Below are 23,837 nucleotides of genomic sequence, written 5' to 3' on the forward strand. Positions count from 1 at the left end.
AGGATAAGCAAAAGTGGGGGAAAAAAGGTGATCATTGTGACCACAGCTGGATTGCTGCTTGGAGCCTTGAAAGGCATAGGTTTACTGTGTTAGTTGATGTGTAGTAAACTGGGGAAATGCAAATTTGTTTCAGGACAAATTCACAGTTTAACTCAATTGATAAGTCCCCGTCCTGTAGAGGGGCCCTGTGTAAAAATGTAGGTTGAGCATTACCTTAAACAACGTTGACATACTTTAAACAAACCATACTTTGACATTTATCTTGCTTTAATGGGACCATAATTTACAAAATGGCAGGAAATCAGAAGGTCTAACATGTAACAAAATCAGTCAGGAAACATGACTAAAAATATGACAAGACATGATAGGAACATCAGTTGCTCTGTGAATGTTCTGGCACAGTTTTTAATGCCTTAAACCTTTATTATGACAGTTGATATAACATTTACAAGACACATAGTCTTAAATGAATTTTTAATATTGCAATTTTAAATACAGCAATGCTGTGTCAGCCTTGTATCCCATCATACATCACTGTTTTGCTATCTGGTGCTCTGGGGAAAATATAATGAAGTTGCATGTATAGGTACAGGATCAGTTATGACCCATAGCTCCTTTGAAGAAGTTGCATCTTTGTTTCAACTCATGTTTTTTTTTTCTCTCCTGTTTGTGCACATGTAGATGGACAGAAGGACATAGAGGAAGAGCTGACAACAGGCCTGGAGCTGGTGGACTCCTGTATCCGATCACTCCAGGAATCAGGCATCTTGGACTCACAGGACACTTCTACAGGAGACAGTAAGGACAATGTTATGATTCAGAGGGTTCTTGGAATGGATAAGGAAGAAAAACTGTTTCTCCTGGTAGTTCTCTTTAGGGAGACAGCCAAGAAGGATAGTTTAGAAGACAATAGGTGAAATGCAATCACAACCAGCAAGAATGGATATTCTGTAGAGCTGGAGACTCCACGTTTTGGGTGATTAACCTGTTGAATGTGTATGAATTTACTTCACCAAGCCAGCCAGCACTACAATATAACACTACTGAGAAATATGGCATTAAACAGAGTGTGTTCAGTACTTTGAATAAATAGTAGAAAGAACACAATTATGTCCATTCTTTAATTTAATCAAGCCTGAGAGATCAGTTTGTTCACTCAAGTAATTGTTCTGATTAGCATGTTCTACTTAAAGGCTGAACATGATGTTGTCTTTTAATAGATTTAATCACATTTTTCAGAAGTGCTGCTTGACAAATTAAAATAAAGTACACGTTTAAAGTACAAAAGTGGTGATCCACAAGATCTATACCACTTGTCTGTTGTATGTCCAGGATGATTAAATCTTTCTTTGGATTTTCTACTGATGACATTTCATTTTCTATGGGTGTTACACTCATACAGACTTGAAATCTGTAATGCCAAACACACTTGAAACACTTACATAAATCCTCTTCCTGCTACTCAAGATTTTTCCCCTATGTTCGGGCTGCCAAACATGAACACCAAATGCAAATTTTATATAAAATGGAGAGGGATTGATTATTACTGATTATTAATAATCAAGGAGACTGATAACCGATCTTTGAAACTGCTACATATTTGCATTAAAAATTAAAATCTTAGTGTTATATTTAGAATATCCAGTGATGAGATGTTACTGTAGGAGTATTTCAATGTTCTGCTTCTTTACACTTTATATTACTTTCTACTGTACATTCTGGAGACAAATATAGTGCTATTTTCTCCTCTACTTTTATTTGATTACTTTACAAGTTTTTTGCCACTTTGCAGTTGTGTTTCTGTCCACCCAGTGATAAATTCGATAGCCTCTTTGCCTTGTTTTGGCCTCCATTAACTTCTCAGAGAAATATTAGCAAAATGCTTTAGCTGTCACTTTCTGTTAGCACAAGTCAAATATCCAAAAGAAAGACATGAAAGTTGCTAAAGCATTGTGTAGAGCTGAAGGGCACCGCAGAGGCAGATGATTATTTTCCGAGAATTTGTTCCTTTGAGTGACTCCTCCACAATGTACACCGTCATATACTGCTTTAATCAGCTCTAATGTTGTCTTAGTGCAGCTAGGCACAAAGCGAGAGGAAAAAAGTTTCACAGGTTTTGCGTTGGTATTTTAATTCCAGAGTGCAAAGCTGTTGTTTATAAGAGCTCTCAGTGAGATCCTGAACACCTCCCTGTGACTCTCTGCTCCACTCTCATCTTTTTTCATTTGGTCCCAGGGATGATACCCATGTCTCTTGTATCGTCGACCCCATGGGAGAGAGGTAGCTGTCAGGAGACATGCAGAGTTGTGCCAGTAGTTTGATATGTTAATCCATCCTTGCTGAGGTGTCAGCTGGCCTGCTGTTCACATTGCAGAGAGGGGAGGCACATACACACACACACACACACACACACACACACATACACATGCATGCAAGTACATAGAACATTAGCATACGCACGTAAAGCCATAAATCTGTGTGCATAGAAAAGCATGCATATGTAACTATGTGAGGCATGAAGACATAGAGAAGGCTGTTGATGCAGACATGCTAGCACTCACACACACACACACACACACACATGCATGCAACACCAGGAATGGTAATTTTGTTTGATGTTTAAATAACAGTTGTGTAACTGACCACCCGACTAGTCTACAAAAAGAAGAATAAAACAAACCAGAGACACAAGGAGAGAGACAAAGGAGCAACCAAGAGACGGAGATGAAGTGAGTGACAAAGTAACATTAGCGAGAGAGAGAGTGCCATGTTACCAAATTAATGTAGCTTTATATTACTTTTGGTGAAGCCCCTTTCCAAACATCGATCTAGCCATGTCTAGCTTAGCAATCATAACTGGACACAGCAGGCCTAGCAAGCATGCATGTGAGTTCCTGCACAGCCCATAGACTTATCATTGTGATGACTTCAGAGATGATCAAATCACTTTTCTCAGCTCAAAGATCATCTTACAAATATAAAACTTTCATGAATCAAAACGTCATACTAGAAGGAGTCATAACTGACATTGTTTGCTGTTTGAGGTGTGTTATTTTACAATGGTGGTCTTTGGAAAAAGGTGCTTTTTGGGTCATGGGGGAACTTTTTGCTACTATACCACAAGTGGCCACTGGGCATCTCTGAGCTGCGCTGTTGTATTCCGGTCTAAATAATAAAGTCGTGGTAGATTTCCCCACTGTGTCCTGGATGCAATTGGAATTTGTTACCACTCTTTTTGAGTTTAAGTTGACACTCCCAGCCAGTCTTACTAAGATAGTGGTACATTTGCTGAAATTTGGTTTCTCTTGTAATATCAGATGTCAAGCATGTAAATTCAAATACAATTATGTTTTAAGGCCTAATTTGGCATTTTTTCTGATCGTACTTAAAATACTTGTTCTGTACTCAATACAAGAATAGTGATGTTTCTTCCCATGTCTTCCACATGATTATAAATCAACCAGGACAACTTTTTGACTACTTAATGGAGCCATCATCAGCTTACTTAATTAGCTTGGTAGATAGCCACAGCTGATCAAATCTGCCGATGAATGTTGTCATTTCAGCTGGGAAGACTAATGGTAGCTGGCTGGAAATGGAAAGTTTGCTTTTGTCATACCTCTGTCTGAAATCAAAGATCCATTGTTTCAGAAATTACTGACAATTTTCAGTCTTCCGGCAAGTGGTCAATTGGTATTTCTTGCGTTATGCTTGAAAAAGAGTATTTGGTTGAAAAATTTCCAGTTGGCAAACAAGCATATGGACGTACAGCCAAATGCATACAAGGATGAAAAGAAGCATTATACACCTATAACAAGATGCTTATGTGTACACCTACCTACAACACACACAAACACACACACGCACAGAAAACTGCATGCGCACAACAAAGTTAAATACGCGCAGATTAATATTCACGCGTTGACAAGCATTACAAGCATGAAGCACGAACACACTCAGTGTATGCTGTTGTTGTGTCGCACAAATCTACTCAGCTGCCTGAGTAAAGGGATGGGTTCTGCTGTGTGTGTGTGTTAGAATGTGCACGCATCCAAGGGCTATCTAAAAATAGACAACTCATGAAATATTAAAATCTGTCAATAGAGAATGCTGGTCATGATGTGGAAGAAAAGCCACTCAACTTTGTGTGTGTGTGTGTGTGAGAGAGAGAGAGAGACAGAGAGACAGGAGAAGAGATTAGAGACGCAGAGCAGGTCTATCAGGGTCAGTCTGTCCACTGCTACATGCGTGCAGGTATATGCAGATGTGGTGTCTGTTCGAGCATGCGATCACGAAGCAAGAGTAAGTGAGACGTGTGTGTGTGTGTGTTTGCTCAGTCAGCTCTGAAAAGATATTAAAATGCACAGGCAGAGACCTTCTTATGGCACCCCATTACTTTCCTTCTAATACACTAATACAGTCCTGCTTCTTCCTACACGCACTCGCTCTCTCACCTCGGATGGACTCAGTGAAGCCTTCAGTGTTTGCCATCTGAGTGATAATGTATTTATGAGGCCCTTAGCTTCCCTAAAGGCTCCACTACCCATATGAAACACACCTAAAGTGGCTAACAAAAACTGTGGAAAACATCCTCCGGCTTTATACATACACACACATGCACATGCACACATCTAGGTTTGTGTACATGTGAATCCATCTGTAACAGGCCTGGAGTACAACTACTTCTCTTGCATTGTGGGTTTTTGTATGCCTTTGTATGTATGTGCTCACTTGCCCAAGATGAGCCTGTACTGGACATGGAGGCCTTGACCTAGTAAACTCACCCAGCACCCTTAGCTTAATATCACATTTTAAATAATTCAGTCACCAGTCACACAGGATCCAGTCAATGTACTTTTAAGTGGCTTTTCACTTTAGTACAGTTTTACTTTCCAATGAGCTTATACAGAGTGACTCTGCTTGCCCTTAGCTCCTGACTTCTTCTGTTCCGTGTAATTGATGTTGACCACCGGTATTCTATGGGTTTTCGTCCTCCGTTGTTGAATACTCACAAACGAGAAAGGTTTCTCCTCGACTCTTGCTGTTCTTGGATTGATTCTTAGACTGCGAACAAAAAAAGTCACATGAGTGAAGGGAGTTTTGATGGAAGGTAGCTTGACAACTCCTTTGAGAATGCAAATACTGAGGGCTAGGACTTTATAGGTCTATTTAGAACTGATATTATGTATTGAATTTATTTTCCAGTGCAGTGGATGATTTTCAAGAAAGGCAGAATTAGACACTGTATATGCACGGCAGCGCAATGCTACACGGAGATGTTATTTTGGATAAAAAATGATGTGCCTCATCATTGCTATCATTACCAAAAGTAAATTAATCATGGGTGCATCAAAACCTTTATAGGATTTTAATTTGAGAGTGTTAGAGGGTGTGCTGGTGTCATTATGTCTCATGTACATGTGTTGTCATTTACATAGAGCCTGTCTGTGTTAGTACACTTAGTACACTGTGAGTCACAGCCTGTACATTTTTGCATGCTAATGCTAGCAATGAAATGTTCCATGTGCAAATCACAAGACTACAAATGCCCCAGAACCATGAATGAAGCTGCGTGTAAAATTAGCAATGAGGCATTTTATCACATTATGCTTTGGCAGTACGTTTGTGTCATTGGAGCCAAGCACCACTGTGAGTCTACTGTTTCACAATGTCATTCACAAATGATTTAACAGTTTTGTTACCACAAAGTGGGACATTAACATTTGCAGAGTTTCATAACAAATTCGCATCATACACACGCAGAAAAGAAATTATTTGTGTTTTCACAAGTTGACTCCTAGGCTTACAAGACATTTGATTAGAAAAAGAGTTGATTTGATGGTCTGGAAAGTTACTGTTTTGCTCATATCCAAAGTGAGATGTTTATACCTTTGTATACTTTGAGGTGTATGTGTAACCAACCCTACTACCAAAAAAAAAAACCTTCAGTTGGAGTTTGTACTTGTGAAAGAAACAGTTTTATGTCACTTGCTGTTCCCACCGAATTATCCTGAGAAATATGGAGAGGAGAACAGGAAGGAGAGAGCATCAAAGGAAAGCATAGAGGCAGAGAAAGTGATGAAGGAAGACAGAAAGAGTGTGTTTTAAATGGAGGTCAGGAACATAGTGAGATTTCAGGGTCACAGAGCATGAGAGGACAAGAGTGGAATAACATAGTGGATAAAAAGCAAATGGGTGTCTCAAAAAGGAGGACAAGGAATTCTATTTTATTTTATTCAGATTCTCTTACCTTTTCTTCTCTCATCTTCTCTTCATTTCAAGGCAGTTATTGCCATAAGAAAAGAAATACATTGCATGACATGTGGGATGTAAACTGGGTTACGAAATGCCTTCAGGGCCATGGACAGAATATATCTTTACACAAAGATGGACTGTAAAAAGAAGTAAAAGTCATCTGAAAATGTTTACATGAAGGCAGCTCTTGACAGGGATCAAAAAGTTTGTTTCAAACCGTAACATAACCCCTCTTTGCATCTCTCCAAACACAAATTTCATCTCGTCTCTCAGACTTGTTTGAATTATACATAAAAGAAACAGCATTTGTGTCTAGCCAGCAAGTATTTTCTTCAGTGCGCAGCCTGAATGATCATGTCTTTTTTAGGTTTCTCATTGCACTTTAATGCTTTCTTAATCCTTCTTTTTTCTTTTTATTCATCAGGACAAGGACTTCTGTCTCAAAGTGCATTGCAGCTCAACAACCAGGAAGCCTATGCAGCAGCCGGTTACCATAGTAACCAAGGGCTGGTGCTTGGGGAATCAGTCACAGGCCGCAGCGGGCAGGTTGGAGGGGCTGTTCACGTCTACAATCAGGTACACATGTACTCATTTTTCTAACAGTTAACCAGAGGGCTTCTTTGCCCATGTTTCTGTCATTCTCTCTTTCATGTCCATCTTTCTCTACCCCTCTGCTTCGTCATCCCTGCCCTCTCAGTTCATACTTTCTCTACTTCATGCCTCTGTCTCCTGTCCTGGTCTGTGTACTCCTAATATCCTTAATTTTTTTTACCCCTGTTTCTCCTCCTGCTGTTTCCTTTCTCCTTCCTTCCTTTTCATACATTCTTTTCTTTCTCTTCTCACTTGCGACTGTCCCCACTCTTATCTTTCTGCACATTCTGCCTCCATAGGTGACGTCCAGCCGTGCAGCTGCCCAGTTAGCAGGAACAGACTCTCCCTCCCAGTCCCAGAGGGACTCATTCGCCCAGCAGGCCCATGGCAGCGCCTTCCACATGCCCACTGACGGCGGACCTGGACCTACTGCAACATCCATGTATTACTCCTGTGCCACTTTGCCCGCACAGGTAAAAAATCCCTAAAGAGATTACGGTGATGCTGCCTTGTCATCTGATGGATGCTTTCTGTGCTTCTCTCAGTAGTACGCTATTGGTGGACTCCTTGTCTCTGTGGGTTCCCAGTGGAAGTACTAAAGACCAGTTTTATTGATTGTGTCATTCCTTATACAGCAAGGGAACGCTTTACTGAAAATCTGCCTCCTGGGTATCATATACTCACCCCTGTAGTCTTGAAAGGTGACTGTAAGGTTTGCACTCCTTTGCAGAGGCTGGCAGTTATAGTCAGCTTCAACTGACGATAAGTACAATGGAGTCCAGTGGCAAACCTTGGGAAAAGAAGCATCAAGATTTCGCAGAATAAACCAGTTCTCTGCTGGTCATCTGTGCACTCAGTATGACCATTCACCACTGAATTAAAAAACACTACTTTCAGCAGAGATTCAGAGCTACATGGGAGTAGTGGAAGTAATGTAGCCTGTGTCAACTGGAACATCCTGTTGATTAAACCCAGAGAAGTTGATAATGGTGCAGAAGTGGTTTGATACATTTTGAAACTTTTTTCTGAATCCACTGCAAAGGTTTGGTTATGCCAGCATTTAAAAAAGCCAGATTCTGCAGCCTAATCAATCCATTTTATTTCATTGTATCAGTGGATTTGGACTGGTTTTTAGACAATTATTAGACAGGTGTTGGTGGTAGGCTTACAGCTACTTCTCCTGGGTAAACCGTGTGAACTTGTTATGAGACTCAGTTGACAAGGTTTCTAGCTGTCAGGTAGAAAGCTATTTAACTTGGAGAGTTTGCTTTATTCCTTTTTAATACATTTTTGATGAATTAATTTATGTACTGTCCAGAATACAGAATGCCAGGTGTGAGTAGACTGACTCGCTTTGGCATGTCAGTCTTGTCTGTTGTAACCTTGCCAGCTTCGGTAGTTCATCAGCTAGTCCTGATACTACTTTTTACAACTGTATAGTACTACTTTCTTCAAATTACTTGTCACTTTTTGATATATTCTGCAGACAGATGTAAAGAAAAGGCTTTCATGGGCTTTGGTGACAGTAGAAAAATTATGTATTGACCTACCAGAGTAGTTAGTCTGGACATGCAGAAGATTACACCACTTCATTCTTTTGGGTGAACTAACACACCCCCAAAGTATTGGTTCAGTGTGCAGCAGATGGTGAGTTGTTAATACACATTGCACCTCAGCGTGTACTGCTGTGGCAGGCGAACTGTGCCGACTATTCAACTGATTTAAAATTACTGCTGTCGCGGTTGCAAGTGAATAAATAGCTTATCTTGCGTCTTTCTTGCAATTAGTACATTGGTTTTATGAGATTTGCAAGCAGTTTCTCTTGTAGGGTCAGTCAGCAGTGCAGCCACAATGCAGCAAACATGTATTCAGTGCTGGCCTCTTGTCCTATTATTGCTTATTTTGCTGCACTGCAATGAATTCTGGGTTCAGAGTTAAAGATTTTCAGAACACTGTGTTAATCATGTCTTTGGATTCATTTAAACAGATTTCCTGGCACTTTTGCACTGTACCCCACTTTACTGGACCACACTCATCTAAATTAACAGGGTTGAAAACTCTTACTTCATCTCTGTATTGGCCTTGCAAATATTTCTTCAACTAATTTCCCCAGTTGAAACAAAATGAAAATGCATGTTTAGGCTTCTGAGGGAGCTCCATTTGGCGGCCTATTGCTCGCAGTCACCACGCGAGTTCATTTGGTTGGAAAAGTTCAGAGTCATGCCTTCATGTTTGGTCTGATAACTCCAAGCTCTTCATCATGATGTTATCACAGATTAGAGTCTCTGCACCAGGGGGGGAGTTGTTCATCTCTCTGAAAATAATGATATGAATAAGAAGAGCAGATGAATATTTAAAGTGAATGACATTCCCCTTTAATGAAGTAAAATCCTCTTTTACAGCGTGTGAGCTCCCCTCTGCAGGCGGTTGGATCTCCTACAAAGCTTCAGCGCCTGGGATCGGCCTCCTCTGACATGCCCAGCTACGCCACACTACAGAGGGTGTCTTCACCCAAACAGTCACCCAGCCGGCTCGCCAAGTCCTACAGGTCGGTTCCACTTCAGTCTCACCAGTTGATTTATCAAGAGATCATTGTAAGGCACACATTATATACTTTTCCTCAAGCATAAAAAAATGTATCTGCTTGTGGTTGTTAGAATGAAGTGCTCACGCTTAGATAGTTTGACATCATAGTTTATTATTGTATTACCTTATTATTAAGTCTAATCTGCAGCTGATTAAAAGCACTAATGGAATGGTCTACAGGGGATTGAATTGAAATTGGGAATTTAGTGCACTACTCCTGAAGCGCAGTCTTAACTGTACATTCTGAAAGACATGCAGTGTTTAGCCAGCAGTCTGCTGCAGTGTAGACTGGCGGGCCTGTTTTACAAGGTAATTCTGAGAGGCCAAAAGTTGTTCAAACCCATGATACTTTATTTTAAATTCCAAACATTGTATAATAGACTGCGATTTAGGGGGAATAAAATGTGGTGTGTATAAGATGATGCAGCCATAATAACATGGTTTCTTATGTTTGACGATTTCACTCAATTTAATAAAGACCAACCAAACTGTTCCGTTTCCTTCTATTGCAGCACCTCATCACCCATCAACATGGTAGCATCAGGTGCTGGCTCCTCCTCCCCCCTTCCCATGGCTTCCTCCCCAGGAGGAAACCTCACCTCGTCGCCCATACACCAGCTGAGTTCGGTGGTGGGCAGCTATGCCACCCTGTCCCCCACCAAGCGTATGCTGCATCACATCGGAGCAGACAGCTATAAGATTTCCCACGAGCTGTACGCCAACGCAACCCTGCAAAGGCCTGGTAGCCTGGCAGGTAGAGGTCAAGACAAATTTATTATTACTATTTTTATGTGTTTTTTAGTATGTGAAATGCCACTGTGTCATTTACACATTTAAGGGTGTCGTCCACTTAAAATCGGGGTGAAAAATACATAGGTAATCCTTTCTAGTCATTGGGTTTATATTTCTATAATCTGTGGGTAAATAAGTGGTAGATGTTAACCTAGTGAGTTATTTTTTGTTTGTTTGTTTTTTTTCACTTGTTTTTTAACGATAACATAATCGACTTGTAAGTACAGTCCATTTACTTACACCTGCCTTAGAATAACATTGCATAAGGGCAGATGTTCCTAACTGTCCAATTTTATTACATGTGACATTTCTGTATTTTTTTTCAGCAGCGCTTAATATAACCTCAGTTTATGTTTAATTAAAAATCCTATTTTTCATTGTTTAATACCATTTGGTCGTGATATAATGAATTATGGGGTTTCTTTAGGGCCCAATATGACATTTGTGAGGCAGTTCCATTATGCTAGTTCATAATTGTTAAGGTAAGATGAACTTATTTTCCATTTATGATTAATTAGTATTCATAAGCATGAGAACAAGGATAAGAACGAAAACACATATTAACAAATATCTGATTAAATTGGCTTGAGGTTTATCTAAAATGTATTAAATTGCAAATGTGCTCATGAATTTTTGAATGAATGAGATTCATTGTCTGTTTAAAGTGTCAAAGTTTGGCTTTGTTTGGGCCTTTTTAAAAGGTGAATTTGTCAATTTGAAATGTATTTTCTGCTTAGGTGAGTTAGGATGTGCCCATGTTAAATGCAACATGTTTATCTTTTCATTTAAAAACTAATGAACAACAATATTTGCCTGGTTGTGACCATAGGTGTTAAGAATTGAGCCGTGTCTGATAAATCATAGTATCACGGCCCAAACAAGTTCATGCTTTCATGAGATGGTAGCCTTTTAATACAGTGCATATCGCCATGCAATGTCCTGCCAATCTCACAATGAACCTTCAGTGTCATTAATTCAACTGCTTGAGTGTGGGATTGAAGCTGACTTTTGTGTGACCAGACACTGAGTGAGCTGATGTAATTCTGAGTTCGAAGGCCTCTTTGTTGCAGTACTTAAGAGGAGTACTATTCCACTTTACCATGTTTCAAGTGCTTATATAATTACTTGTCAATTTTCACCCGCCACTCTAAGTAGAATATCAGCCAGGTCCTGTATAAATACACAACTTTTGTCCCGTCTTGTAGAGTAGCTTTGTGCCAAAATCTGGTTCCAACACAATTATTATTTGACCTTATATTGTACTAATGTGTGTTTTCCTAAATAAAAGTTTTGTTTCACCAAATTGCAACAAATTTACCAACATACAGAGGACTAGACTTTTACATTTTGTGGCAGCGAAACATATTCATGTAAAAGGAGTATACATAACAATAGAAAACAATTTAGCACAGAATATGGAGCAGTTTGGACAGTTTCCTACAGCTTTCATTGTTAAGGCACCTGTTCCTGTTACAGATATTTGGTGGCATGCCTCTTTACGGCCCCAATGACATGCAAAGTGATCACAACACACATTTACTTTCTTTAAGTTTCACAAGACATTATTAACTTGGTTTGCCTATATTCTCTCATATTGTTTTTGTAATGTAATTTTTGGCACTTTGTGATCATTGTGACTGATTGTTATAGTTATCTATTCATCCAAGTATTCACTCATCTTTCCACATATATGTCCGTATATGTAACCTCCATATTCCCTGTGTTTTCCAGGTTCCAGAGGTTCCTACAGCAGCCAGCACAGTCACCTGGGCTCTGAGCTCAGACCTCTGCAGTCTCCTGAACACCACATCGATCCCATCTATGAAGACAGAGTCTACACCAAACCCAACCTTAGAGGACAAGGTAAGCTGAGATGGGGATCTGTCAACAGAGTTAAAGACGGACAGACAAAGACATGAGATGGATGGTTATTTCTTCAAGATGTAAAGAGGGCAATATAAAGTTCACATTTTTAGTATGAAAGCAAACATTTGATACAGATTGAGCTACGGTTTATAAAGCTAACACATGGTAAGCAGAAAGTTATGGGAATAAAACGATATAGAAATCATTTTTAAAAGGTCACCCTTTATAAAGGATTTATAAGGTGTTGTTAATGTTGTTAATGCTTACTAAATGCTTAAAAAATAATTTACTTAATTGATCAAATATAAACCATTAATAAGATGAACTGCTGGTTTCTCAGATGGTAAAAAAATCTCCTTACTGGTTCAATGAGAAACAAATCATTAATAAAGTCAGTCATAAAGTCAGTAACGGTGTTAGCATCTACTCACAAGTTAATGTTTGGAATTGATTAATAAAGGGTCGTAACCCTGATGACATCTTAGACAGAGGCATGCTGGAGAAGTCTAATGAAAGATGCTATTGAGTTGCATCATTATGAGAAATTTTGGGGGGGGGATAAATGGGAAAATTTGTGAAATTTAATTTAGCTAAATCACTGAAGTACCCCTTCAAGAGACAAAGCAAATGTCAGGCTGGTAGGAAGATGAGCACCAACCCAACCCAACGCAACCCAAAAGTTGTCCTTTGTTACTTATAACTGATCTATTACACATTTCTGAACGACTTGTTAACTATTATAAAGCCATTAGTTGTAACATCAAAGCCCTTTGAAGGCTCCTTATCAGTACGTTGTACGAACGACTTTGAAAGAACGTCAAAGAAAAGCAAAGAAAATCATGAAAACTTGTCATAACATTCGGAGTAGGTGAGATTGTAAACACAAAAATGTGCTTCAAATAGTCCAAAAGTATAAATAGCTGCAGTGTGCTGTAAATCACCCCCTGAATCATCTAAATTTAAAAATAAGTAACTACAAGAGGACATCATATGATATACTGAATAAAGCAATGGATCAAACGTGCAGCATACTCAGAGGTAAGACACACAAAGACAAAGACACAGCCTGGTCACACTTAGAAGACGGGCCTTTTTAATGGTACTGTGTTATATTAAAGGCTGCTGTACATAAGAGATTTCCTCATCCCATCAGATCATGTAGCTCTGTTTACCAGATCAGGTAGGCAAATCCAATTGGGGTCTCAATGGCAATTTGTCTCTCAGTCACAGTCTGTTAACTAATTAGTTTCAAGGCTGAAAATTAATCTCAATTAATCCCATGGGTGTTAACTTGGGTGCTTTGAAATCAAAGCAAATCAGCCGTGTCCTAAAATGTTGTCGACACTGTGCCGGCAGTTTGGTCGCTTGAACCATTAATGTAGTTGTATAAAGAGAAAGAAACGTTAAAGAGAATCTCGTACTTTTTCTTAAAGGAGTTCCAAAACAGAGAAGAGAATAAATATTTGATCCCATTTTTGTCATGCTTACTGCCCCATACACATAGATAGTTCAGCACTGTGCTTGCCAAAGCCTGTATTTTATTTATTTATTTATTTTTTTTACATTGATTTGAGATCTCCTTTTCTTTTTGTTCTGTGCAACACAATGTAGTTGTTAAAGCCTGACTATGTTTCAAGGTCAGGTCTGACCTAGCTTCAAGATAACGAACAGAATTGGAAACAAGCAGACACTTCACACCCCACTTCACATCACAGGTGAATTTCCTCAGGCCTTGTCAAGATCCCTGCGGTTCATGTAATAACACACACAGACACCCACACACACACGGACTGACCCAGCTCACCTCCCTCAGAGCAAGTCAGAGTAACTGTGTTGACTATCATGCTGGCACGACTTCTGAACTGCTGCCCAACAACAAGACAATCCCTCTCTCTGTTTGAGACTGACAGAGGGGGTTTACTGGGCTGTGGTGATGGCTTCATGGTGTCCTGATGTCTTTACACCAAGTCTGGATTGCCAAGTGGCCAACTATCCTTAGGCGCCAAATCATCACTGTGATCTGAGAGTTAGATGAGAAGTTTGATGCCACTGTCACTGGCATGCCACTCTTTAGCTTAGTTCTGTCCAAAGGTAACACAATTTGTTAGCAGTACTAAAGCTCACTAGGTAACACATAGTATCCTGTTTATGAAGAGTAAAAACAACATGTTGTGGTTTTACTGGATGCCAGATTATAACCAGTCACTATGTTTGTTTACAGTACAATACAATAACTTGTGGGCAGAAAACCACTGCACAGATAGACCAACCACCATGTTGTACATCCTTAAATGTTACAGTCATGTCTGAAAATCTCAGTGTCACCGTCAGTGGTTTACCCAGATATAAAGTTAACTTGACATCACGGGGATGCCTGATTCCTCGGTCTGGCACAGTGCTTCCTGGAGTCTTGCTGTCACTATGAGGTTTCTGGGCAACCAACAGTCTGTCATTACCCAATCTGCACTCGCCATCTTGGAAAAATAGGTATGGCAACACTACTTGTACAAACCACCTGCATAACTGCAGTAAAACCAGCGATTTGTTAAGTCTAGTTACAATTGTGATTACATTTGCTGGTGGTTATTACTGATTGCGGTGTGTGGTTACTATGAGAATAATTCAGTGCAGTTTCACGGCGCATGAAATTTTCAAGAACAATATTCTCAAAGCATCAAAGTACAATTTCCCCTAAAATTAGGAATGTATACAATAATATGAATACAGAGAAAAATGCTATGCCAAAACAGAAAAAAATACTCATAACTAAACTTTATGAAGTGCTGCTTTTACTTCAGTTCTGTGTGTGGTTTATCCAAGGCGTGTTGCCGTGCCTAATTGTCCAATGCTGCAGACACACTCACAAAGACTCCAGTACTGGAGTTGGATTAGCTGGATTAGCTGTTTCTCCTGTCTCCTTCAATTTTTTATGCTAAGCTAAGCTAACTGTTTGCTAGCTGTACCTCCCTATTTAATGGATAGTTATGATAGTGGTTTCCGTTTTCTCATCTAACTCCTGAAAAGAAAAAAAGGAAAAAAAAGGAAGTTTCTATTAAGTTCCTCTGATCAAAAATGTGTAGCTATCTTTTTAAAATAAGTATCTGTGTTGGACCCATATGTTTAACTGCAAACCTGGGAGCAGGACAGTGTTCCAGCATCATCTTTTGGGCGAATACATTAATAAATAAATGAATAAATAAATACGCAACCATTTTATTTTTGCCCATACCGTTTTTATCTGATTAACCTGGGTAATCTGGCTTTTTTGTTGTTGTTGTTGTTGTCATTTAGACAAAGCAGGTGCTTGAAAGTTTTATGTTTGACAAGTTTATTTTCTATTGTTGCATGTCTGTTTAATTTGCCTGCCTGGTAATTATATTTTTCAAATGAAAAATAAATGGTGAGTTCACCTTTTCATCTGAAGTAATCCTATCCTCTTGAACTGTCTGCAGTTTGCTACATTAAATTATGTATTAAGTGTTTTATTTTATAACTTTGTTTTTGTTTGTTTTCTTTCTGCTTTTTTTCATCTGTGCTGTTTTATTCCATTGGTGCTGGTGTTGTTGCTTTTTTCTCATTGTGTACCATGTATGTGCATCCTTGTGTTTGGCTGTGATTTCTTCTTTGCCCCTCTCCCTGCCCCTCTTCGACTACATCAAACCCAGTGGTGAACCAGTTGTACCAAGAGGTCCTTAAGTATCTGCTCTGTCCCTATACTCCTCTTCCTGCTTTAGCCCCGCCTTCTCCTGGTGTCGACCCAATCCCCTTGCAGCGAACGGGAAGCCAGAGTGCCACAGCCACCTTTCATAGAGGCAGCTTTGCCACAGGAGGAAGTGCTGCTGACTACGCCAACCCGTACCGCACTCTACAGTTCTGCCCATCTACCGAGTCGCCTTACAGCAAGTCGGGCCCCGCCCTCCCCCCTGAGCCCGCCCTGGGCCGGTCTCCATCGGTGGACAGTATACAGAAGGACCCAAGGTGAAGAAAAATGAGTCGTTTTTATTTAGAATCAGCTCTGGCTTGTTGATGAAACCCTTTATTCTGCTCCCTTTCCACTTTCACTGAACTTACTGAGGGCCAGATTCACCAAATTGAACATATTTCTGCAAGAAACTATAAATAATATCAATAACCCTGAGACATTAAGCTTTAACAGTGAAAAAGAATTTAATTGCATTTCACAAAAATGTCACAGTTGGACACGCAACACGGTGACACCAAACAGTTTGTGACATGTCAACAGATAACTGACTGTCAGGATTTGACGGTCCAGTGCAGTAAAAAGCTGAATCTGGGCTTTAGTATGGGGCACACATCACGCCACATCTTTCACTGTCCTCTCTAGTTTGCCTGGTGTTGGGGCTTGTTCACGCTGCTGTTCGAATTCCACTGCACACCTTTAGGTCTAACTATCGAGTGAAGTGCCTCTCGATCAGTGTGACAATCTGTGCAGCAGGTAGACACAGTTAATCTGCAAAGTGCATGAAGTCTGCTTTTAGACCCAGAGAGCTCTGTGTATGAGCGTGGGTGTGTGAGAATGGTGGAGAGAGAAAGACAGACAGACAAGGAAAGAGTAAGAGAGAGAGAGAGAGAGAGACACATGCATAGATAGCGTAATAGCTGTTTTTATCGTTCTTTTGTCCCAGTTACAATCAAGTTTGAAATACTATTCCAATTATGTCTTGCTTTTTTCCCCTCTTTCTTCGCCTCTGCTTTTGACTAATGACAGCACAGGCATACTGTCACAGATAGAAGCAGCCTAATTAAAACTGAAGTGTTTCTTTTTGTGACATTTCAGCTCAGGTGTGAGTAGGAGATATATATTTTTTGCTCAAATGTAATAATTATAATGAGGTGCTGAAGTGCTTATTATATGGTAACATTTGGAAACACGGTAGTATCTTTCTGTGTCGTTAACATAGGTGAATCCTGTTGTTGTTGCCATTGCTCTTTCCTCCACCCATCGTCCAAGTGTTTCTTTCTCTTTGCACATTGCACTCACATTGTCTGTTTGTTCAATCTTTAGCTCCGGCACCATTGTTGTGTAGCTTCCAGCATCCACACATCTGCGCTGCTACATGTACAGGACTGACTTGTGATGCATGGCATTTTGCTTTATCTTCACAACATGCACAATCAACGTCAGTGCTAGCACTGTCTGAATGAGACAGTGCTATTTAAGTAGCTTGTTGTCCACATTGCGTTAAAGGGAGGGTCCCCCAACATTAACCTTATACAGCAACATTCTAATACTGCAGTGGTAAGGTTTTTACTGTTTGTAAGCTCCTTGCACTGCTGGTCAAAGAAAAATTGTTTCAAAAAGTTTTTAGATATTATCTAATGTTTGTGTCAACAATTCCCATAAAGAGACCAAAACCAACAATGTGTTAGCCCGTCTCTCAACACTTTCTGGCTTCCCTGCTGTGTCTGTGGCACTCAGCCCTGGGCCCATTTGTTCCTATTGAATAAATGTGTAAAAACTGGTTTGGATATAGTTTAATAAAAAAAGAAAGACTCAATAATACCTGAAAACAGCTGGGTACTGTAGTATTCGGCAAATGTGAGAAAATAGTGGATTTATGTGCATTTAGGGCTCCTTTTACTAGAGAGGAAATACACAGGAAATACTTGTTAAAAGGATAATAATAATTCATTGTTGGTTTCATGGTTGGATATTTTCATGAGATTTGTTGACAACAAAAAAAAAACACCATTTTCTTTTAACAAACACCCCCAGTTTTTTAGATATCGCTCAATTTGTCAACATAGCTGTTAAGTACTGACACCACAATGATTCACATTAGATTATTCCTACATACATTACACATGATCAGCATGTAATTAAGAAACCTGAACTCTGAATAACAAGTATGTAAGGTGGGCTGTATCTTCAGTTTTTATAGGTGAGCAAAAATTTATTCATTAATGCAGGAAGAAGTAATTTGTAAAATTATATAAGTGGATATTTTGTGTCCTGTTTAAAATTAAGCAACACTTAACATGCTTAGCAGATGAGCTTGTCACTTACTCACCATTTAGTTTTTCTTGCACAGATTCCTGCTTCTCTGAGATAAATCACACAGAAAAATTACATAAATTACACATGAATGATTTTTTTCGTCCATGTTATCAGTCAACAGCTAAGCTGACTAACAGGCCAACCTTGTACAAACTTGAAGCACTTTCTACTGTGCACGTGCTTTTGTAAACCTTGATTTGAAACATACAGTAAATCTTTGCTGGTTCTCAGCTTGCTGCCTTAAAGTACTCTGCTAATTGGCTTTAAACAGTGCTCCAGTGGTCATGACCTAAGCAACCAGTTTGGTACATGAATATGCACAGAACAAGGCAACACCTTATATTTATGACCCTCTCTTTACCTAGCATATCCACCATCTCCCCACCACCTGCTCTAAGTGCATGTCCTTCACCCTGCCCACCTTCTCATTGCCTGAGAACCAAATGTTGAGAGAGAAAGACAAGTCTAGTGGCTACACATTGATTTCTATCATCACTATTTTGACAGTTACTGAATAATTTGTTGCCAGACAGCCAACAAATACCTCTCTCTTGTTTCTCTCTGCCTGTCCCCCCTCGATAGGTACGACCCCGAATTCCTTGTGTGGAATCAAAATCAAGCCGAGCAAAGAATGACAAAGTAATCCAGCTATTTATTTATACACGTATTCATTCTGTCTATCTATTTTACCTTTGTCTCTTTCACTGAATCTTTCCATCTTCTCTATAGGAACCAATATCAGACGCAGATGTTAATGTTAATGACAGCATGACATTTCACATTTGTATTGTCACCCATTTAGTGCTTTATTAAACAGGAATCACTTTTATTTTAGCCTGATATAGATTCTAAATTGGAGATGATTGAATAAAATCAGACTGACATCCTCTATGACTTGAAAAAGAAGTTGAAATCTTAGAAAAAAATTAAAAATTCAAATCAGTTTTAACAGCAAATTTACTTATTTGCTATTTATAGCAATATAGCTTACCTATATTTTTATAGTGTAAATATTTCTCATTCTCTCCTTTGGCTTTCCTTCCACTCATACCTCCATCCATTTTTCTATCTGTTGTTTTATTTTGCCATTCATTTGTCTCCATATTCTGTCTGTCCTGGTGATCTCGGAACATGCTTCATGGCGGTTCGTTCATGTGGTTGCCCGGTGTATGAATTTTTATTTTTAACTTTTGGTTTAGTCTTATTGATATTGTCATCACTGCGAGACCTTGAATAAGCATATTTTGCTCAAATGTCATTTTAAGTGAACAACATGAAGAGGAAGAAGCAGAAAGCAGACATAAATTTTAATTTCTGTTGATAGCCTATAAACACTGCCAAGTGACAGTAACTTTAACATTACACTTGCTTAATTTGTTGGCCCCGGTCCCCTGGTACATTTCCCCCCCGGACAACTTTATATTCCAAACACTGCATAACATTAGCTAACAATACATGCAGACACGTAACGTTAGCTAAGCTATCAAATGAAATACGAGGCGCTGATTTTCTCTGGTGCATACTGGTCATTGAATAAATAGGCTGCATTAAACATTTGATTCAAGCTTAATGACCCAGCATTCCCCAGTGAGGAAGAAAGAAAAAGGAGAACGACAAAAACAGTGCATAAGAAGCTATAGAGGTTAAAAGACATAAAGAGCTGGTTGACAGAAATTGACAAAGTTAAAGAAGAAATGAACATCAAGTAAACACATAATGGAACACAGTATGTGGGAACTATTTTCTTTCTACCGAACTAGACCATTTCTGCTCACAGAGTACACAGTGTTGTGCTTACCACAGTGGGGAATGTTAATAGCATTGCGTTAGCTAGCTTGGCTAGCCTAGTTTGCTGGTTTGCCTAGAGATAAGGAAAGAAAATATCTCCAAAACTGCAACTCACACCAAAACAATCTAGATGGTTAAATACCACTACAGGTAAGAAAACAAATATTTTTGATTTTTGGGTGAAATGTCCCCATTTTTTGCGTAGTTTTTGAAATGAACACTTGGTTTTTCTCATCCACAAGTGAATTACCTACATTAGTTAACTTTTAAAATCTGGTAAGTCTCTGGTGAAATGTAGGAGTGGATATAAACTCTATGTTTAGACTGAAGTATATGATAATACAATAATTTAAACAAATTTATTGTATACTTTCACAGTAAATAGATGATGACTGAAGATGTTTGAGGTCACTTCCACCATTTGGAGCTGATGCCTGAATGACACCTTCATCCTGTAAAAACCACAAACCAATATTATTTAGCTGATTTGTCACACTTTGACACAATCTGGCAAATGAAGACACATTAATGTGCAGAAAACCTCCTATGTGCTCAACGCATTTCCTCTCCTTCAGGCTGCCAGTCATTCATGAAACATACCTACTTACATGAAGAAAGATTTGTGTGAGACAGGATCTGACCTGATTATAGAAGTGCCTCATTTTATTTCATGCTCATAAGCACAGTGGGAATCTCTGATCCATATTCAGTCACAGGTTTGAGATGGCCTCTGTGGGGTATGTGTGTTTCTCAGCTCTGCCTGACATCTCCTGACCTTTCGTTCATCTCTTCCAGCCTCAGTGGGCCAGTCAGTCAGCCATGCCATCACACTCTCACCTCAAACACACACGCACACACTGTCTGGGTAACACAAACATACACATACTTTGTTTAATTATCTCTCTGCCTCAAGTCTTAATTTCTCCTGTATTTGTCCCCCCTTTCCCATCTTTTCATTCCTCTTCTAACTATAAGCCTTTTCGCCCACTGAGGCCAATTCAAAAAATTGCTGGTTTTATATAAAACTGTAATTGTAAATATATATGCTAACATGTATGAAAATATGGCCCTGAAATGCATTTTCTTCATATTACATTTCTTTAACATTTCCATCTGACAAGACATTGCAGCAGTCCTATCTAACCTTTGTTGCCAGTCCATAAATGCATAACAGCATTCCACTGGTGCTTGTCTAAAACAATCAAGTTTCCTGTGAAAAACTAAAAGTATAACTATTTACAAGGTAGAAGCTGAATTGAAAGTTGGCCTCTGCTGTTCCAGTTCAACAACACAAGAACCCTGACTGCAGCTGCCAGAACAGCCCAGCCCACCTGCAGCGTTCTGTTACTGGCTGGAGGCCACTGCCCAAAGACTGATGCCCAGAAATGTCTGAACACATGCAAAATAATAATAATAATAAAAAACTGGCGCAGTGCTGGGTCACTGAAGCTACACGCACTTTATAAACGATGATATATAGGGATTACTTTTGTGTGAGTCCACACATTGTATTTTAGGAAAATCCTTCTGCCATTAAGAGTGCTGGGTATTTAATTAATAGTTAATATGCAAAGATTTACGGCTATGGCTTTGTCATCTATCTTCAGGTATTTGACTCTAGAAAGAATCAAGCACATATTGCTAGCATAAATGCAAAGAAGACAGGCCTGTGAAACAGTATATCTCCTTGCTTCCAGTATTGCAATATAATGCAGTATATTGAACTGTAACCCCTGTATCACAATGCGTGTCACCAGCCCCAGTCTGTATACAACTGATACAGAAGTTATCTGTGAAGTAGGTGATCGCATCAGATGATACTTGTGAGTCTGGAGAGAAGGAGGGAGAGACAGAGAGCTCATGCTACATCATTGTAAGGACTCAGCACGGACTGTTGAGTTTAACTAGTGTTGTCCATTATTAAACGGTTTGTGTGCTAATTACTGTATTCATCAGCTGAACATATTGTAGAGACAGAGCCATGCTGATCTGAGATCATTTTATTTTTTAATACCAGCCAATGCTGCTCTGGAGTCTTTCTTCTGCTGTGTTCTCTTTCTAGTTTGCTATAAATACACAGAATGTTTTGTTGTTAATCAGCCACCTGAAGTTGTCAGATGTCCTGCTGGAAAGTGAGTCAGTACTCTTTGTCAATTACTTACCTTATTCCTGCCTCCTCCTTCTCTTTCTTCTTTTATCAGTTTACTCTGCGGGTCTACCCTACCTGTCTGTCTGTGTTTCTGTCTGTCTATTGAGGAATGAGTCATCATACACACCTCCACCCCCCACCCCCACCCAACAGTCCTCTGTGGTGGCAACACACATACACACACAAAATACTCAACACAAAGCGCATATTTCGCTCTCTGGTTTCAAATCGCTCTATTCCCCAAAAGCCCTGACTCACAGGAAATCCTTTCAGCCCGATGTAGCGGTGAGCATCATCTGCCTGCAGCCCTCACGTTACAGCTCTGCTGCTCCGCTTTTGAATGCACAGTTCTTAGATAGCTGACTTATTTACCAAGTTTTATTGTTTGCTTGCCTGCTTTTCACTTTGTGGTGTAAATGTTTTGGCTGTGGGTGACACGGTTGCACGCACACACACACTCACATGCACTCACACACACCTAAACAAGTGGTGCTGTGAGATAGTCCATCTGGTTGGTTCGGAACAAAGGGTGAGCTGACAGTTTGTCGGTACTTTGTCTCAGTCCACTGAGTTGCCAAATGAAACATTAGTTTCTCTTTTTCTTTTGGGACGGGTGGGGGCGGAGCTCACACTCAGACACACACGTGCACATACACACTGACGTGCCTGCACATCTTTGTGAGACGAAATGTGTCAGTAAAGAGCTGACAAACAGACTCGAAAATATTCAGTTCTTTTCTCGCCTTTCACATGCTCCTCCTCGACAGCAGTTGTCCTCTTAATTTACTCTGGCTTGTTAAGATTGGAGCCATCTGCAGGACAAAAGGTTAAAGGGATAAGGTTGCAGCTAAACAAAAAAACTGACTTATTTATAGGAAGCATAGACGTGGAAGGAAGAGAAGTTGAAGTAGAGGAGGAAACTGGGAAAAAATGAAATAGGTGACATTTGCATCAGCAATTTCAAGTGTCTTGAAGGGAAAATATCTGCAACTGGGCTGAGATAATTAAGCTGCCTCATTCGCCTTTGTTTCAGAAAACAAGTAAAACTGCATTTTATAAAATTGGGTCTTATCATTTTTTTTTTCTTTTTAGGAGATAAGATGTTCCGACTGGCATGTGTTTTGCAATCCAAGGGGAACATTTGCATATTTTAAGACTAACCTAAGCCTCAAAATAAATTCATAATTTTATAGACCAGTCCAATTTAAATTAAAGCCCAAGAAGATGACAAAAGAACTTCTATTGCATGAGCATCATCTCCACTTTTAAAATCCTATTCCCTCCCGTCCTTCCAAAATCCAGACAGAAGAAGCTGTCGGTTCACAACAAGGTTTACACTGTCATACTGGGTACCTTTAAATATTACATATTCGCTAATACACACGGAGTACACATGTAATGTTTCACTTCAAATTAAGTTCATATTTCCAGTACAGCTGTGCTATCCAAAGACAGTGCATATTCTTTTCTTAACTCTGACATTAAAACAGTGCAAACATTCCTTGAGTGAACACTTCTGCCCAAAGTTCACAGATGGCTCAGTAGTATTTGCTCATCCTGCTGTGATGTTGTCGCACAGTGTTTGGGACTAGGATCGCTATATCCTCCTGTGTTTCCTTTGCTCTGGAACAAGAGGAACACACACAGAGTGAGAGAGAGAGAGAGAGAGAGAGAGATGCTAAGTGAAAAGTAGTACAGCTCCAGGCTAGAGTTAGTGAATGAATGAACCATAATAGTACAGCTTTCTGGGGCAGAAGGCACTCTAGAGAGAAGACAGACAGTCTCTTCATT

At 39.6% G+C, this 23,837-nt stretch overlaps 1 protein-coding gene across 10 annotated transcripts in view; it reads left to right on the forward strand.

Annotated features, from left to right (window-relative positions):
• The window catches only part of ctnnd2b (catenin (cadherin-associated protein), delta 2b), a 146,614-nt gene that overhangs the window by 73,567 nt on the left and 49,210 nt on the right, over positions 1 to 23,837 (forward strand). For 5 of the 10 annotated variants that reach the window (XM_046408255.1, XM_046408258.1, XM_046408256.1 and 2 more), the window contains 8 exons: positions 682 to 798; positions 6,680 to 6,831; positions 7,146 to 7,319; positions 9,249 to 9,394; positions 9,945 to 10,192; positions 11,956 to 12,087; positions 15,825 to 16,068; positions 18,692 to 18,748. In XM_046408255.1, the coding sequence (XP_046264211.1) occupies positions 682 to 798; positions 6,680 to 6,831; positions 7,146 to 7,319; positions 9,249 to 9,394; positions 9,945 to 10,192; positions 11,956 to 12,087; positions 15,825 to 16,068; positions 18,692 to 18,748 (1,270 nt within the window). The remainder of the gene's footprint in view (positions 1 to 681; positions 799 to 6,679; positions 6,832 to 7,145; positions 7,320 to 9,248; positions 9,395 to 9,944; positions 10,193 to 11,955; positions 12,088 to 15,824; positions 16,069 to 18,691; positions 18,749 to 23,837) is intronic. The other 5 variants (XM_046408257.1, XM_046408264.1, XM_046408259.1 and 2 more) reach the window with 3 other exon arrangements.

The sequence above is a fragment of the Scatophagus argus genome, chromosome 13 (assembly GCF_020382885.2).
Source record: "Scatophagus argus isolate fScaArg1 chromosome 13, fScaArg1.pri, whole genome shotgun sequence".
NCBI classification, from domain to species: Eukaryota; Metazoa; Chordata; class Actinopteri; family Scatophagidae; genus Scatophagus; species Scatophagus argus.